The 16640-nt window shown below is 41.8% G+C and overlaps 1 protein-coding gene across 2 annotated transcripts in view; it reads left to right on the top strand.

The window, feature by feature from the left end:
* The window catches only part of GALNT9 (polypeptide N-acetylgalactosaminyltransferase 9), a 161087-nt gene that overhangs the window by 133523 nt on the left and 10924 nt on the right, over positions 1-16640 (top strand). For both annotated transcript variants that reach the window (XM_075110223.1, XM_075110224.1), the window contains 3 exons: positions 6429-6614; positions 10069-10206; positions 12894-12989. In XM_075110223.1, coding sequence (XP_074966324.1) covers positions 6429-6614; positions 10069-10206; positions 12894-12989 — 420 coding nt within the window. The remainder of the gene's footprint in view (positions 1-6428; positions 6615-10068; positions 10207-12893; positions 12990-16640) is intronic.

Genomic DNA, 16640 nt, shown 5'->3' with positions numbered 1-16640 from the left:
ACAGGGATCTCTGAGCTGCTTTTAAAAACTCCTCCATCTCTTCTGTTGCCTTCACACAGAAAGGAGATCTGAAATCTGAAAGGCTACTTCTCTGAAGTGCTGCTCTGGTGGAGTCCAGAACTGGTTTTATGAAACATCAGAATCCGGCTCTAGCATCAGGGTTGCATTTCAGGGTGTGCTGAACATCCACCTCTGAAGTGCTGCCTCTGGCAGAAACCGTCGCAGAAATACCAGGTAACAAGCTCTGCTGGGCATGCTAGAAATGAGGGGACCCCGCTGCCACATGCATGTTTTCAAGCTGATTCTTTGAGTTTTCTTCCTACTGGAAGACGTAGATGGTGATTATTTCCTTCAGCAAAGGACCACTGAAAGGGCCACAAGTTCTTGGAAGCAGATAAAGCACAAAGCTGCTACAACACACTTGCAAGGTGTACAGCAGTAGTCCCTTCTGGCACCAGCTCCAGAGTGCTTGCGAACTACGAAAAATGGGCTCAAAGTCTCAGATTATGGCAAATTTCATTAATTACTTGATTTTCTATATTATTTGAGAGCAGGACTAATCCCAGCTCTCTTTTGGAAAAGTGAGCCAATGTTTACTCAGCTAGTTTTGAAGGAGGTGGAGACCAACGTGTTGCAAATGCCCGGGTCACTCTGTGCTGGAGCTGCCTTTGCATCTGCAAGCGTGCAGTGTTTATGCCAGTGGACAGAACCGGCGTGTCCATAAAAGAGGCTGGGAAATGTTAAGCAAAAGATAATTGCTTGGAAGCAAATCCACCCCACACTGAAGTCCTCTTTGTACTATTATATGTTCTTGGACACCTCATCCCTCCAGCTGCTTGAATCAAAGGTGTATTTGATGGAAAAAATAGTCGCAACCGAGTCTGAAGCTTTTCTTTTTCTCTCTCACCAAGCACCAAGGTGTTTAAACTGCAAAATTCACAGCAGGAGACAAAGTTCTTAAGGATCATGATCTTTCTTTCCAGTCTAAGTTTTCCAAGTTGACAGAGTCAGCCGCCTCCTCAGCTCTGCCTTCAGAAAATGCCGTCTTCTTTCTTACCTGCTGATTTTGCTTTTACTAAGGGAATTTGTACCAAATTAAATAAGCATGTACAGTCATCTTAGCGTACAAAATAGTGTCGTGCATAACCTCGCAAAGTTCTATTTTTGTGGTTTTTGACTGAAACAATAATCTCTAGTATTAGTAGCTTGCAGACTGCATTGACTGCACTGCCATAAGAATAGCCACAAAATATTGGAATTTCATTGCCACTTTTGGCATGAATCATTTCACTCATCAATCAGTAAATGTATTTTCAAAAACACCGGAACAGCTGAAGGGTCTTTCAGTCTACGGAGCACTAAGTGCGTGGAGAGCGAAGAGCCCTCCCTGCAATCAGCATGAGCACCCCGGGAGCTGCAGCTACCCCGTCGCAAAGGGCCCACCTGAGTATTAAATCCTGTGACATTTCTGAGCTCTGACATTCACTCAGCAAAGCATGATGCTGTTGGAAACAGGTCTCACCTGCAGAGCTGGAGGCCGTGTCAGCAACATTCTGCATATATACTGCTGTAACTTAGGAACTGATTAGCCCAGCAGTCCAGCCAGCTCTGCATCCTGCTTCAGCGGTGCCCAGGCGTGGTGTCTGACCTTTCTGATGGATATAATTTTACATTTTACTTTGCCTCACCTCCTTTCCTTGTTCCCAAAATACTTGGATTTTCATCAAAAGTGTTGGTTTCCCCGTTGGTTGGTTTCCCCATTGGTTGGTTTCCAGTTTTGGTTTCCTCTTTTTTCCTTATTGAAACTGTACCTCCTTTTTAGGATGCTAATAATGTCTTTTAAAAAAAAAAAAAAAAAACAGTTGAGTTGTTTTTTTTTTTTCTTTAGGAAACAAATATTTTTTTAAAAATGGTAGTTTGGACCTTTGGCAACAGGTACTTGTGGGAAAATGTATTTCCTCAGAAAATTTCTTTCTGCTTGGCAAGAGTTAAAGCAGAGCAATCTGTTAGCCTTTCTGAATCATGTACCCAACCTGCATTCAGAGAACTTCAGTGATGCACAATTTAGGTCATGGTAGATGAGACGCTGTCTCATCTCAGTTTTTCTTTGACACATAGACTATGATGTCCGATTGACTACTGTATAATAAATGATAAACGCTTCTGTGTAGGACAGCCATATCTCAGGTGTACAGGAATAGCTAATAATTAGTGCCAGTAAATCATTGTAGCGCAAACCACGAACATTATCATTCAGTTTGTAATTTACCCCTGATGTGGGTGCTTGTTCTTCTTAATACTTAATATGTCTGTTTATAGAAAAGTTGATTGAGATAATTAGCAGTAAAAATGCTAAGGTAGCATGGCTATGGTAACATTTATATTGCTATCAATTTTGTTTATAGCAGCCTAAAGAGCGATACTGAAATTAGAAATTAACCACAATTAGCAAATAAATTGAGTGTCTCTTGGAATTACTTGATCGGGTCTTAAAACATTGCACAGTGTGACGCTCGCGGAGGCAGAGCTGAGTCCCTGGGCTGCAGCAGCTGCATTGAGGAGCACACAAAGCAGGAGCTTTTTTGCTTCCCTGATGTTGTTGCTGATCAGCTGGTGCTACTTCTGTGCCCAGCCCAGGGCATCTTTTGAACCTGTATCTACCTTACCTTTGGCGGAGCTGGGCTGTTGCCCTCCAGGGCAGGTGTGATGAGCGTGTGCTGTGATGCCAGGAACAAGGTTTACCGTTGGGGATTTGGCTCTCCATGGGGCGAAAGAAGGGTGAGAGTGCTTTTCAGAGAGGCACACCCTGGTAGGGAGCGCTTGGAGAGACCATTCAGCTTCCACATTCTCGCTAGATGAGCCCTGAAACACACAGTTAATGTTGGCAACTCAGAGTGGGAGGAATCACTTGGATTGGAAATGTGGTGTTATCCCAGAAGATAAGTCATAGATATGGAAGTTGGTTTCCTCTGATTGCCTGAAATGTGTCAGTTTGGAGGGACTTGGGCGTCATTTTATGCTTACAGGTAGAAATGGTTTCCTTCCCCTAGTAAGGCACTTTAAGAACTTTGCTTGATAAATGCTATAGAGGTGCATGTAATCATTTTTCTGGCATAATTTCATAGTTAAGTGTGGAAAGAAATGAGTTGTTTACTACTGTTAAGATGGGTCATTAAATACAGTTTTGAGGATGAAAGGAGGAGGAGAATCAACCGGTTTCGGGGGCAGCCACTGACTCACCTCTCTTATCTGTTTCATGCAGTAAGACTTTCCTCATTCTTTCATCCTTCATTGTATTTCAGAGACTTCTTGCAGTTAGAGGCAGACAGGCAATGGTTTTCTGAATCACACGTGCCTTTCAATTCCGTGACCAGCAGGGAGAAGGTGCTGCTAAACCTCCTCATCCTCTTGATTCAGCCACAAGCCTTGAGTCTTCATCTAAACCTCACGTGGCTGCTCTTGACTACCGGGATCTTGGCTGGTTTCAGGTCCAAATGCATGGTCGTACTGCGGAATCTCTTTCATAGTGTGTAAGATTAAGTAATCATTGGACTGGAAAGGGAAGAGGACAAGAGCTTTGCTCTGTACTCAGCAGTGCGCTGGAAGGGCGCGGGGATGGGGAGTCATGTCTGTGCTCCATTGAACAGCGACTAATCTTTATGAAGTGAAACAGGAGACCTTGTCTGGCCTGAAAAGGAATGACCCATAGGCGAGCAGCCATGGCATTTATCTGGCATGTGGAGAAATGGTGACCGGCGATGTACACCTCGTGATACGCGACTATCTAACTGCCTCCTTGCCCCGTATGCTGTAAATTCTGTTCTCTGGGATTGGAACTCCCATCCTTACCCTGAGAAACACCCCCATTGGTATTAAAAGTTACTTATTCCCAGGAAAAAAATAAGTCATCTGCGGTAAGTGAACATTTTCATAGGAAGCAAAATTTCCTTGAATATTTCCTGGCTCCTTCCCTCCGTCCTTCCCTCCGTCCTTCCCTCCGTCCTTCCCTCCTTCCGTCCTTCCTTCCGTCCTTCCTTCCTCCCTCCCTCCAGCAGACTTTGTCCCTTTAAAGGCCAAACGCGGCTGAGGGGTAGTGGAAAGAAGAGGCTGGATGCGAGCGTGAAGCAATCCGGGCGACCACAGCCGGGGTGGTCCCGGCACAGCGCCTTCACGCTGCCTGCTGAGCGCCGAGGACCCTGGCTGGCAGCGTGAGCATTATCTGGCCTGAGGCTGCTGCTGCCTGGTTTTGTTGTGTTTTCTTCAAAGCCAGGTGTCTGAGTTCCCTGTGGATTTCGTCTGGGGAGAATTTATCACTGATAAATAACCGTTGGTGTAGAATTTACAGATGAGCTAAACTGTTTCCTTTAATGTTGCAGTTTAGTACCTTTTTCTTTTCAGGTTTGCATGAGCACTGGCATTTGAAGGAAATAAATCTGTCGCTAAGATAATGTATTTGCCCTTGGTACCAAACCATATAAATAAAAATTACAAGGTCATTAGCCATATCAAGAGAAAGAAAAATGTACTGTGCATTAAATAGCTGACTTCCAGGATGGGTTGGGCAAATAGCAGTATACTAAAGCGTATTGCTCATTTCCCCTCCTGATCATGAAAATCAATTAATTCTTTTCTTTTTAGTAGCACTTCCCCTTTGCACTGGAAATGCTCAGCATATGTCAGTCCAAATTTACGAGTAGTGTGTTTTTTCAGTGTATTTCATTTATCAAATGCAAATTCCTGTGGCCAGTGATTTACTACAGAGCTGTTTGGAAAGCAGCAAATAAATATTACCCAGCAAAGTATTACTTAAAAAAAAAGAAAGCCAAACTGGAGGAGAAGATTTTATCTGCCACTTCCCAAGCCATTTATCTTTGTCCCTGAGAAGGCAGAGTAGGTGGGGAACTGCCCCAGTACAGTTCTGGAGCATGTCTTGTCTGGAAATGAGCTCTTATGCTCAGTAAAAGGCAGCCATGGGAAGCAATGGATTATTGCGTATATTTTAATATATTTTATTTATTTCAGCAAATCTACAGTACTAGGTGCAGACCTGAGGGAACTGAAACGCATAAGCTTCACTCACCTTGCATCATTCCTAATCTCGCTTATTCAAAGAGACGAGCTCTCTTTGTTTCCCACGGTGGAGTTCAGACAATAGACAATCAACTGGAAGGAATGGCACGGCGTGGGTACGGTGGTGTCTGGGAAGGCTGGGCGATACAGCCTCCCCTCAGCCCCTGTTATCCATCTTCTTCAGCTCAGGGGTAGAGAGATAAGTAGTCATTTATGGCTTTTTATGTGACCAGGCTGCAGGTAAAGGTATAGAGAAGAGGTGCACCAGAGGTTTCTCCTTTCCTCTCCGCCTGGCAGGTAAGCAGCTGAGGGGTTGTAGGAGCCCTGGGTGAGAAAAGCATTTGCTATGCTCACATCTACTTCCAACGTGTCAGTAACCTCTGTTGCTAAATAAATGCCTATTTGGGTTAACAGCCAGATCTACCAAGGCATCCTGTGCTAAGACTTGTGCCTTATGCTCAGCTAAAATTTCCATGGGATGTCCTGCACCAGGTAAGTCAGTGCGTGTCGCTTACTGAAGGTAGGGCAAAGCGTGTTTGCGAAGGGAGAATTGCTGTGCTGAAAATCAGTGGAGCCTGCAGAGGCTGGATTAGAAAAAGAAAAGAAGAATTGACTGACTCTCAGTCAAAGCCTGAGTTTCCATAATGAGAAAATAAGTGTGTTTCCATGCCTTTTTTTTTTTTTCTGTTGGTATCGCTCACGTGGGTGATCTGTTACCTTTTCTTCCCCAGAGGTAATATTCAAATCCCCACATAAAAGGCTCTGGTGTGGAACAGGTCATCTGAGACGCTTATGTATGCTATACGTGTATCAGATTTTTCTGGCAGTCATATTTAAGCTATTAGAAGTTTGTTGGTTGATGTGGAGAGCTGATAGAGTAACCAAAGAGAGCCGGTTGGTACAACTGATTTTTATTGAAGTTTCAGTAACAAGCACTAGGTTAAATTAGTCCCTATGATAGGGGTTACCACCTTATCATTTGTCTTCTGGCTAATGGTTCCAAGACCAGTGACATTATGGGGAAGGACTTGGATATTTATGGCACCTGAACGTATGTACCTAACCCAGCCAGCTGCATTCCGGGGTTGGACGAGATGATCTCCAGAGGTCCCTTCCAACCCCTGCCTTCTGTGATTCACCTCGGACTTATCCACAGTCAATGTGCAGAGAGAGGGGTTTCACCCCCCGAGCAGGTAAACCGGGCGATCGTTCTGAATTGTTCAATAGTACCCACCTCCACCTAGGGAACACTCTACCTACAGCATCTGAAAAGAAGTTGTATCACCTTAAAAATAAAAATAAAATTAAAAAAATAAAAAATAGAAACCACGTACTTGTTTTTCCTCCAACTCTCGCAGGTCTGGCAGTGCGGAGGAAGCATGGAGGTCTTACCCTGCTCTCGTGTGGCACATATTGAACGCACAAAGAAACCCTACAACAACGACATCGATTACTATGCAAAGCGCAACGCCCTGCGAGCCGCGGAGGTCTGGATGGATGACTTTAAGTCGCATGTTTACATGGCATGGAACATCCCCATGGCAGTAAGTATGGGGGTCACGCTCTCCTGAACAGAAACGTGGCTGGCTGTTCTTTGTTAGCCCTCTGAGGAGAAGGATGTTACTACGATTGTATGAAGTGAGCTAAGCTTAGGGGGAAGAGTGCTTTCATGCTGGCGTGTGCTCAATACAGAGAGTTCTGCCATATAAACTCGATTCCTCGGTGTAAGTTTTGGTGTGTGCTCAGGAGCGGTGACACAGATTTATAATTTAACTGGAGCACGATGTTTCAGGTTTATGCGCTTCCTCAGAAGAAGTCATTAATTTGGGATGCCATTAAATTTTGAGGTGTTCACACGCTGCAGTGGTGAGGACTACAGAAATGTCCATAAATAAATATCACCATTCATCATGAGACTCAGTAGAGCTCACCAGCATAAAAACAAAGTATGCGGTGAAAGAATCACACTTTCACTGGCTTTATTGTCTACAGGCTGAGAGTTGCAACGTGGGTGCGTTCTGTTTCTTACTGTGCATACGGAATTGCAGGTGGCGTGTGGGGACCTCTAGGAATCTGTGTAATATAAATATTAGATAAACTGTAGGTTCAATTTATCACTTTATTCTGTAAGTATATCACATGCTACATCCCCACCGAGCGTAATTCTTTGAGAGAAGAGGTATATGTTATATCCCAGTCAGGTGGAAGCTCGCTGCTGCTGTATCCTTCAGTAGTATTTGCATCCAAATTATTCATGTGGAGGGGCACAGGGAGAGCAGCTGGGGGGAAGCATGCTCCATTCTGTAGGTAATGACGGTTTAGTTAACCCTTCTATGAGGGGTTTGTTCAAAGCCGATTGAGGTAAATGGAAGCAGGAATGTTTGTATCAGAGTGGGAAAATATGCCAGCCCGCTAGTGTCTTTGTGGCTATTCAGTTCTGATTTAGAGTCCATCAAAGTCACGGGAGTCTTGTCAAAGACTTCATTGGCTTTAGTCTGGGTCCTAAATACCTACTTGTATTTTGGTACCTAGGTAATATATCAAAAGCCACCTTTGTTCATTCCTGATGTAGTTTTGAAAATATACGTGCCTAAAGGAGCAGTGTTTCATTCTCCTCCATGTGATGTCTGCATATGCCAGGTGTTCGCACAGCTCTGCATTTCACTTGCTGCTGTTCAGCATTGGACATTCGGCGCAATGTTGAAAGTCAGGTCTCTGTGAAGAGGTATTTTGGTGACTTCTTTTGGCATGAGAGGTAATTGCAGACAGTTATTTTGCCCTACAAGGCAATACTGCATAACTTCTTTCCCACACAAGATATCCATGACAGTAGGAGGAAGGCAAAGCAGTGTCCGTGTCAGTCTGGGGGGGCATTTTGGCCCTGTCTGCATCCATTTGATAAAATGGTAGGTTTCAAATAGGAGAGGAAAAAGAAGTAACCTTGCTAAATTTGTTTGCTTGATGCCTTCTGCAAATGAATCCCTAGAAAAGACAAGACATTTAAATAAGCATTTACACCAAAACTTGATTTCCTTTAATCTCTCTGAGATTACTTATCGATGTAGTTTTCTGCACTGAGCTATACAGCAGTGCTTTAAAAAAAAAAAAAAGGCACATCTACATTAAGAGACATAAAATCAGCATAAGTACCGAACATTAAAATTTTCTTTCCATAAAATAAATTGATTGATAAAATGTGCATCATAAAAATAACCCCATTAGCTCTCAGGAAAGGGAAACTAGTGTTAGTGTTCACAGAGTTATTCCACTGTAGTAGTCAATCTAGAGGACTAAGAAGTGCTGTACTGTTATAAGGCATAAGAAAACGCTTCTGCAGGAGAAGTAGAAACCTTACTGCCTGGTTAAAAAGAATATGTCCACGCACTAAATTCTGTGGACACCTCATTGTGTACCCGCTCGTGATGACTGCAGCTAATACAGAAGTAATTCTGTACTTCTGTAAAGTAAAACCCAGCCTTTTTATAGCTGCTCTATTTTGCTGCTCTTGTGGTCTGTAGAAATGGCGCTGCAACGGGGCATCGTTTAGAATAGGGAAGAAAGGAGGCGAGTAAAATACATGTGTTCTCCCATACCAAAACCCATCCAAACTAACCCTTTCATAACTCACACCATCTTTTTGACAACTCGCTCCCTCCCAAGCTATTGAGGACCTGTTCGTGTGTGTCCTGATCCGTGGATGATCTCTGGACACGTTTGCAAGACCATATTCCCATAACCTCCATCAGCAGGTCAGCACAGCTGCATTTTAGTTAACCAACTATTTGGTATGCCCGTGCTTATGATCTATTCCGGGACAATTTTAGTGATAAAGAAATCTTGTATTGAATGATTTATTGTACGGAGCGCCTCCGAGAATTGCTCTCCTTCCATGTAGCCTGAAGTAGTACGTAAATTAACATTCATTTGAATGGATGCTGCATAGAGAGCTCATGACAAAGTATGCATCAGCAAGCAGCAGCGAGCACAGTAAACTCTTTATGTGGCAAATAGAAAAACCTGTTCGGTATTACACTTGTATTCTCTTCTGAAAACTAGGCATCTGTTGGGGATTCTAATAAACCCTGAGCTAAGACTTGCTGCTGTCTTGTAACCCTGCATTAGACATTGTTTGTAAAACGTAGAGAAATCTTTCTGGAGGAAATGTACAAGGCACTTCAGATCCATGCAAAACTCTCCAGTTTCAGCCCATTTGATTCATACAACGTCAGAAAAGACTTTTAGATGAGGTAACTCTTACTGTCTTAGTGTTGAACTCTGATGTTTTATAATGGTTTAAATCAACAGACGCTAACTCAGGACCTGGCAGTTTTTAAATGGCTGGTTTTGATCACATTGATTGGACTCTTCCAGCCTGTGTTTTTCATGGGATTTGTATTCAGACATGTCATATTCCAAACTAGAACTATAAAGATGGTTTTGAGTTTAACTGCATTTTATGGCTCAAGTCTGCAAATGAGCTCCCGTTCCAGTAAAAAAATGAATGCTGGTCTATACAAATGTTTAATGGAGCTTAATGACTTCTTGAGCAGCTCTGCTCTGAAGGTTTAACAGGCCTTTCTGATCTCATTTACATTAGTGTGTACCTAAGGCTGTTACTAGAGTAAACCGTGATCAAGCTGCCATGTCTTAGATCGGAATTACCGCCTAAATTCCTAACGAATCTGAAAGCAAAGGAGTTCAGGTTTGATTGCAAACATTTGGAATTGCTGGAAGTAACAACATTCTTATTGTATTCTTATTGTTTTGATTTATGTTTGGTTTTTCTCTTGTTCGTTATCCTTCCTTTTCCACTGACTTTCATTAATATTTATTGTCTGCTCTCAACAGCAGCTGTTTGATGAGCTGCTACTTACAAAAGAGAAAGAAGAAAGGGAAACACAGCTTGGTGTGCTAAATGAACTCCAGTTTTGTTTCAGTAAAGAAAGCAACTGTGAAGTCAGTGCTATGAGATTTCCTTATTCTTCTTCTGTTTTGTAGAACCCTGGAGTTGACTTTGGAGATGTTTCTGAAAGAATAGCTCTACGACAGCGACTGCAGTGCCGGAGTTTTAAGTGGTACTTGGAGAACGTCTATCCTGAAATGAGGGTTTATAATAATACGGTCACTTATGGAGAGGTACTGTATGTCTTTAAAAATATATCATGGCTGCATTAAAGCAGTCCTTTCATCCTAGCGGTGGGTATCAGGAGGTACAGTGCAATTTCAAGTCAGCACAGCAGTAGCAACAGAAATACCCTCCTCTGCTTTTAATCAACGCTAGAAGTGCGGCTTTGCGAAGCACTGTCCCTCTCATTGGAGTATTTCAGGTTAAATCGTTCTCACTAACGATGGTACACAACCTCCTTGGCTTTCATATTAAAATGGAGCAGCTCTGAGAGCATAAATCTGAGGTAATCATTTCCAAAATAGGATGCAAAGGATGTCATCAAGAAGACACCAGCAGTCAAGCAGCTAAAATAAATACAGCTAATGAGAAGAGTTGAGTTTGCTGTATTGTTTTTGGGTAAAGAAGCACCCTCGTTTGGGGTTTTGCTAAACTACTTGAAAGATTACATTCGCTTTCTTGATTCATATTTGCAACCCTCCTTGTTCAGGATAAAAAGCCACATATCCTTGTTCAGATTATGAGGTGAGGCTACCACTTGGCGGGTCTTTATCTCATCATGAAAAAGGTCATCAGAGGAAAACCAATTTTGATGCTTTGTGCTCAGATTCTGTATTTTCATCTCCACTTGTGTCCCGGTATTGAGTAAGGCCTTGGAACACCTACGCTGAGGTGGCTGAGCAGATAGGTTACTTAACCCTAATGAAACGCTAGATCCAAACGTGTTAGAAATGTGTAGACATTTCGGTTCACCTCAGCCATCTCGACCATTCCTTTCTCTTCTGTGAACCAATTAAATCTCCCACATATGCTTGACCCCAGTCTTTAAAGAAGTCAGGCACACCTTCTGTAACTCGTTTACTCTGTAAAGCGTGCCTGTAATGTGAGGACTGCTATCGCTTATGAACGTGAACCGGAGCGAAGTTCTAGGAGCTCTCCTGCTGCACGGTGTTTTTAAGATTCCTTTTTAATTGTCTACATGCACACAATTAAATCCAAAGGCAATATATTTTCACACAAGACAACTAAACGGACATTCTTCCTTTCTGTTCCATGTGATTGATTTCATATAAAAATAAGTCAGGCGCTCTAGATATTGATACAAAGCGCAAGTTTTACTGCATAATATCACTTTGCAGCCTAATATAACTATCCCTGGCAGTAACTGAGGAAAGACGTTTAGTAAATTCAACAGGAGCTATTAGTAACTGTCAGCTCTGAGGAGGCTGTTAACTGTGAAGAATATTGGCAGTACTGCCAATGTTGTGTCAATTATACCAGCAGGTGAGTGAACCGGGCTCTGAAAAGAAGTTTGTTTCTGTTGAGTGGTCGCGTGAAGGGTCTTGAGTCAAACGGGAAGTTTAGTGACGCAAGTATCTAATTCATTAAAATTTATAATATAATGGAGCCACACAAGATATTTAGATAGTATAAACTGGCTTAGTTCCCTTTCAGTCTTACGTGCCCATAGTGAAAAAAGTAGAGGCTTCATCCTAAACAACACCAAGCTTGTTATTAACTACCGTCTCTTCTGGTTATTTTCCTGGAGGAAAAGATGTCTGGATTTTAGTGAGTTTAAAAGAAAATAAGTGTATTGAGTAGATGTGAAACAGATTGAAACAGTAGTAAAAATATATTTCCTAGTGACTCAATTCACATTTTTTAAAGCCATGTCATAAAGCTGTCTTCATCTTCTTTAGCCTTTAATATTACTTGAGTCATAAAATAAACCTCCTGAAACATAACTGCTGATGAACCCCTTAATCCTATGCCTGTTATGCTCGTACTCTACAACATCAAGGATTACTTACCAATTTGTCTCACGCCTCATGCAGCAGCTATTTCTATGTTATGGGGGGTGGCCAGACAAATTGTTCACAGCCTAAACCAAAACTGACCTATTGACTGTTTCAAAATGTCTCTCTAAATACCCTCTTGAATAAGATACCTGTAAAATTTTCCTATGTCCAAAAAAAACCATGTGTAACACGTCTAGCCTGAAGAGAAAGGCAGGCCTGAAGTTTCACGAGTGCTCCAGCCTGGTTTTAGAAACTTGTACATTTTCCTTGTCTGGGGAGGCACATGAATCTTTGACTTTGCTTGAGTTCTCTGAACCTAACTGTTAAATATATTGAAGGCCTTCCAACACTGCTCATCATCGCTGTATCCTTTCACAATAATGTGCTTTACATCACTTCTCTACATAACCATATACTATATTCTCCATTCAAATAGAATTGTTTCGTGCTTTCTTGTTCTTATACATGCAGTAGGAGCAAATAAAAGAGTGCCACATCCCACACCAGTCCTGGGTAGTTCCTATACTCTTTGGTTTAAGTCACATTCTCAACATACATAGTCAAAATTTGCATTTACACAAGGGTAATTTGGAGCAAAATTTGCCCTGGCTGTCTTACAGTGACTTTTTATGGGGTTCTGATCCTTGAGTAATAGCTGAAAATATAACTCTGACCCATGGTCTGTAAAGACAACAGGTTGTCCAGATGATGTCTTTTCCTGGAGCAAATTCACTATTGGCATCCTGTCATATCCAGTGAATAAGCATGTGTTTCTCCAAGAATAGTTCTACACCCTAGTTGTTTCAATAGCTGTGGTGCAGCTAAGATTTAGCTCGATTGGACTTGCATGGCACAGATTAATTTCTAATACAACTGTTTCCTTTCTGATCCGGTTATAGGTGCGTAACAGCAAAGCTAGTGGCTACTGCTTAGATCAGGGAGCCGAAGAGGATGACAAAGCAATCCTTTATCCATGCCATGGAATGTCCTCTCAGGTAAACGGTTAAAATCCCATAATTAATGAGAAACCTTTAACTTAAAGAATTTTCAGAAGTAATTTGGTGCATTTGAGCTGAGTTTGCCAGTGTTTTCCTGACATGCGAAGGAAAACATTTGGCTTTACTGCGGTCTGTTTGGGTCCCCTTTCCAAGGTTGCTCAGCATGTGAATCTATACATTGAAGATGCCAGTAAGGAAAACAGAAGAATCATGATAATTTGTTTTAATAACGTAGCGATCCAACGAAGATTAATGAACTTTATTTGAGTGAGCAGCTCCCTGTCCTAGGAATGGTACCTCTTTAAATCAACTGTTCATTGGTCCAACAGACTCCTAGGCAGAAATTATTTACCAAGCTGCTGATTTGATTCCCCAAGTAGGCAAAAAGTTAAGCCCATACTTAACGTCAGCTTCAAAGGGAATCACGAATATCTTTTAACACTTTGCTAAAACAGAAAACTTCTTTTTGGCCAGTCCCTGTGCATATTATTCTTACAGATGTCTGGAGATTTTAAAATGACATTTCTTCTTTCCATGCTCATAGTGATATTACTTGGGTTTTTTAAATATATATATTGGATATCATTTAAATCCAGGCCTTGAGCTTCTTCTGAAATGTAATTCTGGTTTCTTTTGAAGTACCATCTGAATCAGAACTACATTAATGAACAATCTCATGCGTAAATAAACTCTGACCTTATCACGGACTTAACAATTATCTGAAGCTTATTCATACATATATTGATTTGGAGTCCTGGCTCATACATCGCCATGGAGGCATAACAAGAGCTGCAAAATATAAATATTGCCTATTGTGCTTAATTGCAAGCTGGTGAAGAGCCATACCTTGTTAGAGCAAAGAGAGGTAGGCAGTAATTCCTACTGACAAAACGTCCACCTTTGGCGGGATTGTTATGGAGCACTTGACTGACACTTTCCTACTAGGGGCGGAAGGAACAGCCTTTTTGTAGGGTAACAAAATAGTGTTGCTTAATTAGATGTAAATGAGCTTTCCAAGAAGAGTCTAGTTAGAGATGTCAGGGCACTCAGAGAGAGTTCAGTCTCCTGCTCCATTCTAATTCTGACCAGAAGGTTGCAAATTTCAGCCCTTCCGGAAAGTCTCTTTGCAACATCTAATCTCCTCTTGTCGTGCCAGCATTGAGAAGAATAATGAAATAAATGGTTCTGACTGTAATTTATTTTGCAATTTAAGTCCTTAACCTACTTGTTTGCCTCCATGACTCCTGTTTCATAGAACACACTCTGACTTCCAGAAGAAGAAAATAGTTGAGGGCATAAGTGACTGTGAATTTATTTGAAAGGAAGTACAATGTGCTCAGCTTCTCCTGACTGACTCTTGTACATTTGGGGGCATAAAGTATCTCGCCTCTCAGCATCCAGCTCTGACTAGGTTTTTTAATTAAGGAACAGGTCATATTCCTTATATTAAATGTAAATATGTTGCCCAGTAGATGACGCCTTTTGAATTGCAGGCCCTACACTAGACACTGGGCAGCCCTTCTCGGGTGCAGATAACCGTACACAAAGTATTTACTGCCCAAGAAGGTGAAGTTGGGTAGTGACCAGTTAAGTCTCCTCTGGCTCACTTCTGCTACAGGTCTTCAGTATCCTGTGTAGGTAAATTTTCTGGAAAAGCCTGAAAAGCTGTTTTTAGGCTCCACATTACAGCCATGAGCTAGAGCCCTTTTGCTACTAGCATTGTATAAATGCGTAGAAAGAGAAAGTCACCCTTCCCAAACTCTTAAAATCCGAGAGTATCCCCTGCGTGTGAGAATTACAAAAGTATGGGAAAGGCAAAAAGTTAATCTACCAAATCATCCTGCAGCACTTTCCATTTCCTTTTTTTTTTTTTTTTTAAAGTTTTCATTCTGTAAGAAACACGGAGCAGAAGGCAGAGGTGATGTTTTATCTAGGTTGAGTATTTCACAGACAAGCATGGGTTGGAGCCACTCAAATGCAGCCAAGTTAATTAATGATTACACAGCTGGAAAACTTCTATCATCTCACCACAATTTACAAAATTAATTCAGTATGAGAATCACAGCTGCACAAACCCTAATCAAGGATATTCAAGCACATAGCATGAAAGGTGTTGACAGCAAGCGTTTTAATATATTAAATAAACATTTTAAAGCCTCTCTTCTAATCAGCTTGGGTGAGCATAGTTGTCTGTTATGTTTAGCTTTCAGTTTCTGACATTTTTGATCTCAAGTGTAGGGCATGAAATACCCCTACTGAGTTGAGATTTGGGTTAGTTGTACATGCCTGCTGAATATAAATGAATATAAACATGGAACTCATTTTCACCAGTTAGATTATCACTGGGGCTTGATGTGTCCTACTGGTGTGAAAGCCTCTTGCTATTCCACTGTAGTTTTGTTTGGTTTTCATACTCTTCAATTCTGACAAGCAAATTACCAGCGATTTCAGTATACACATGGTTCTACCGAAACCAACAGAAGCCAGTCAATTGTTTAAAGAAAGCTGGGGTAGGAATAAAATTACTGTTCATCTGTGATAAAATGTTCTTTTCTTCTACTTCTTACCCTTCGATTTCCCTTGCATATTGCACACCTCTGGATGCCGTTATCCTGCATTTCCTGTGCAAAATAAAACCACTCCACCGTTACTGCTCCACGAACAAAGCGCCTTTCCCTATGTGTATTCTCAAGATCAGTTTTTACCATTATAAATCACATCTTTTCGATGACATCAGCTTTTAAATCCCTGTTTTTTCAAACAGGGACACAGTCTTTTATGGATGCTCTAGAATGCATTCAGCCTGAGTTTACATCAGTTTAACTTAATGCATTTGGCTCAAGTTAAGTCAGTGTAAGCTAAGAGTTAGGAATATACGAAGTTTTGCATCAGTCTAAGTCGATTTTAAAACTCTCTTTATGGAAAAATCGTGTCATTTTTATATGAGTTCATTAGATCTGTGGTTTGAATCTAATCACTTTCAGGAAAAAAGGTTTGCAAATACTGCTGGGAGAGCAATAGGGCTAGAGAAGATTCTGCTACTAAGCACTATACTGGGGGTCTTGAACTGCCTTGCCCCTGCATGTGGCTTGTCTTGTTCAACCACCTGTAAAGCCCGTTGCTCCTACAGGACTGCATAATACCCTTCTGTTGTAAAACAAATTAAAAAAATAAAAGGCAGGGTGGGGGGACACGGACGGATGACAAAACCCCCCCAAAAGCGGAATATGTTGTTCTGGAAGCTTCTTAGAATGGTTATAGGACAGGACACGCAGGTTTTGAACCATCTGAGAGCATTTATCCAGCCTCAGTGGAAATATTCACTGTCTCAGAGTCTGTCTTGAACGCTGTGATGTGGAGCTGATTATTCAGTTTGAGAAAGAAGAGGAGTAGATAATAAAATGTCATCCCGGGGTAGAAGGACCCTGGGGAACAGCCTCCTTCTCCGCCCTCCTCTCTTCCCTTTCACACCGAGAGAAAGAGGAGGCACTGCAGCTGCGAAAGCAAGAACTCCCTTGGCATTGAGAAAGAAGGGAGACCTCAACGTTTGGATTCCTGGAGCTCGCAGCTACGCAAACAGATGGAGTAAAAGGAGATGAAAGGCTTTGCTTAAACTGCTGCTTGAGGGCAGATATTTAACATTTTGCT

The sequence above is a fragment of the Phalacrocorax aristotelis genome, chromosome 15 (genome assembly GCF_949628215.1).
Source record: "Phalacrocorax aristotelis chromosome 15, bGulAri2.1, whole genome shotgun sequence".
In the NCBI taxonomy this organism is placed as follows: domain Eukaryota; kingdom Metazoa; phylum Chordata; class Aves; order Suliformes; family Phalacrocoracidae; genus Phalacrocorax; species Phalacrocorax aristotelis.
The sequence above is the reverse complement of the archived record's forward strand: the minus strand, read 5'-3'. Positions and strand labels throughout refer to the sequence as shown.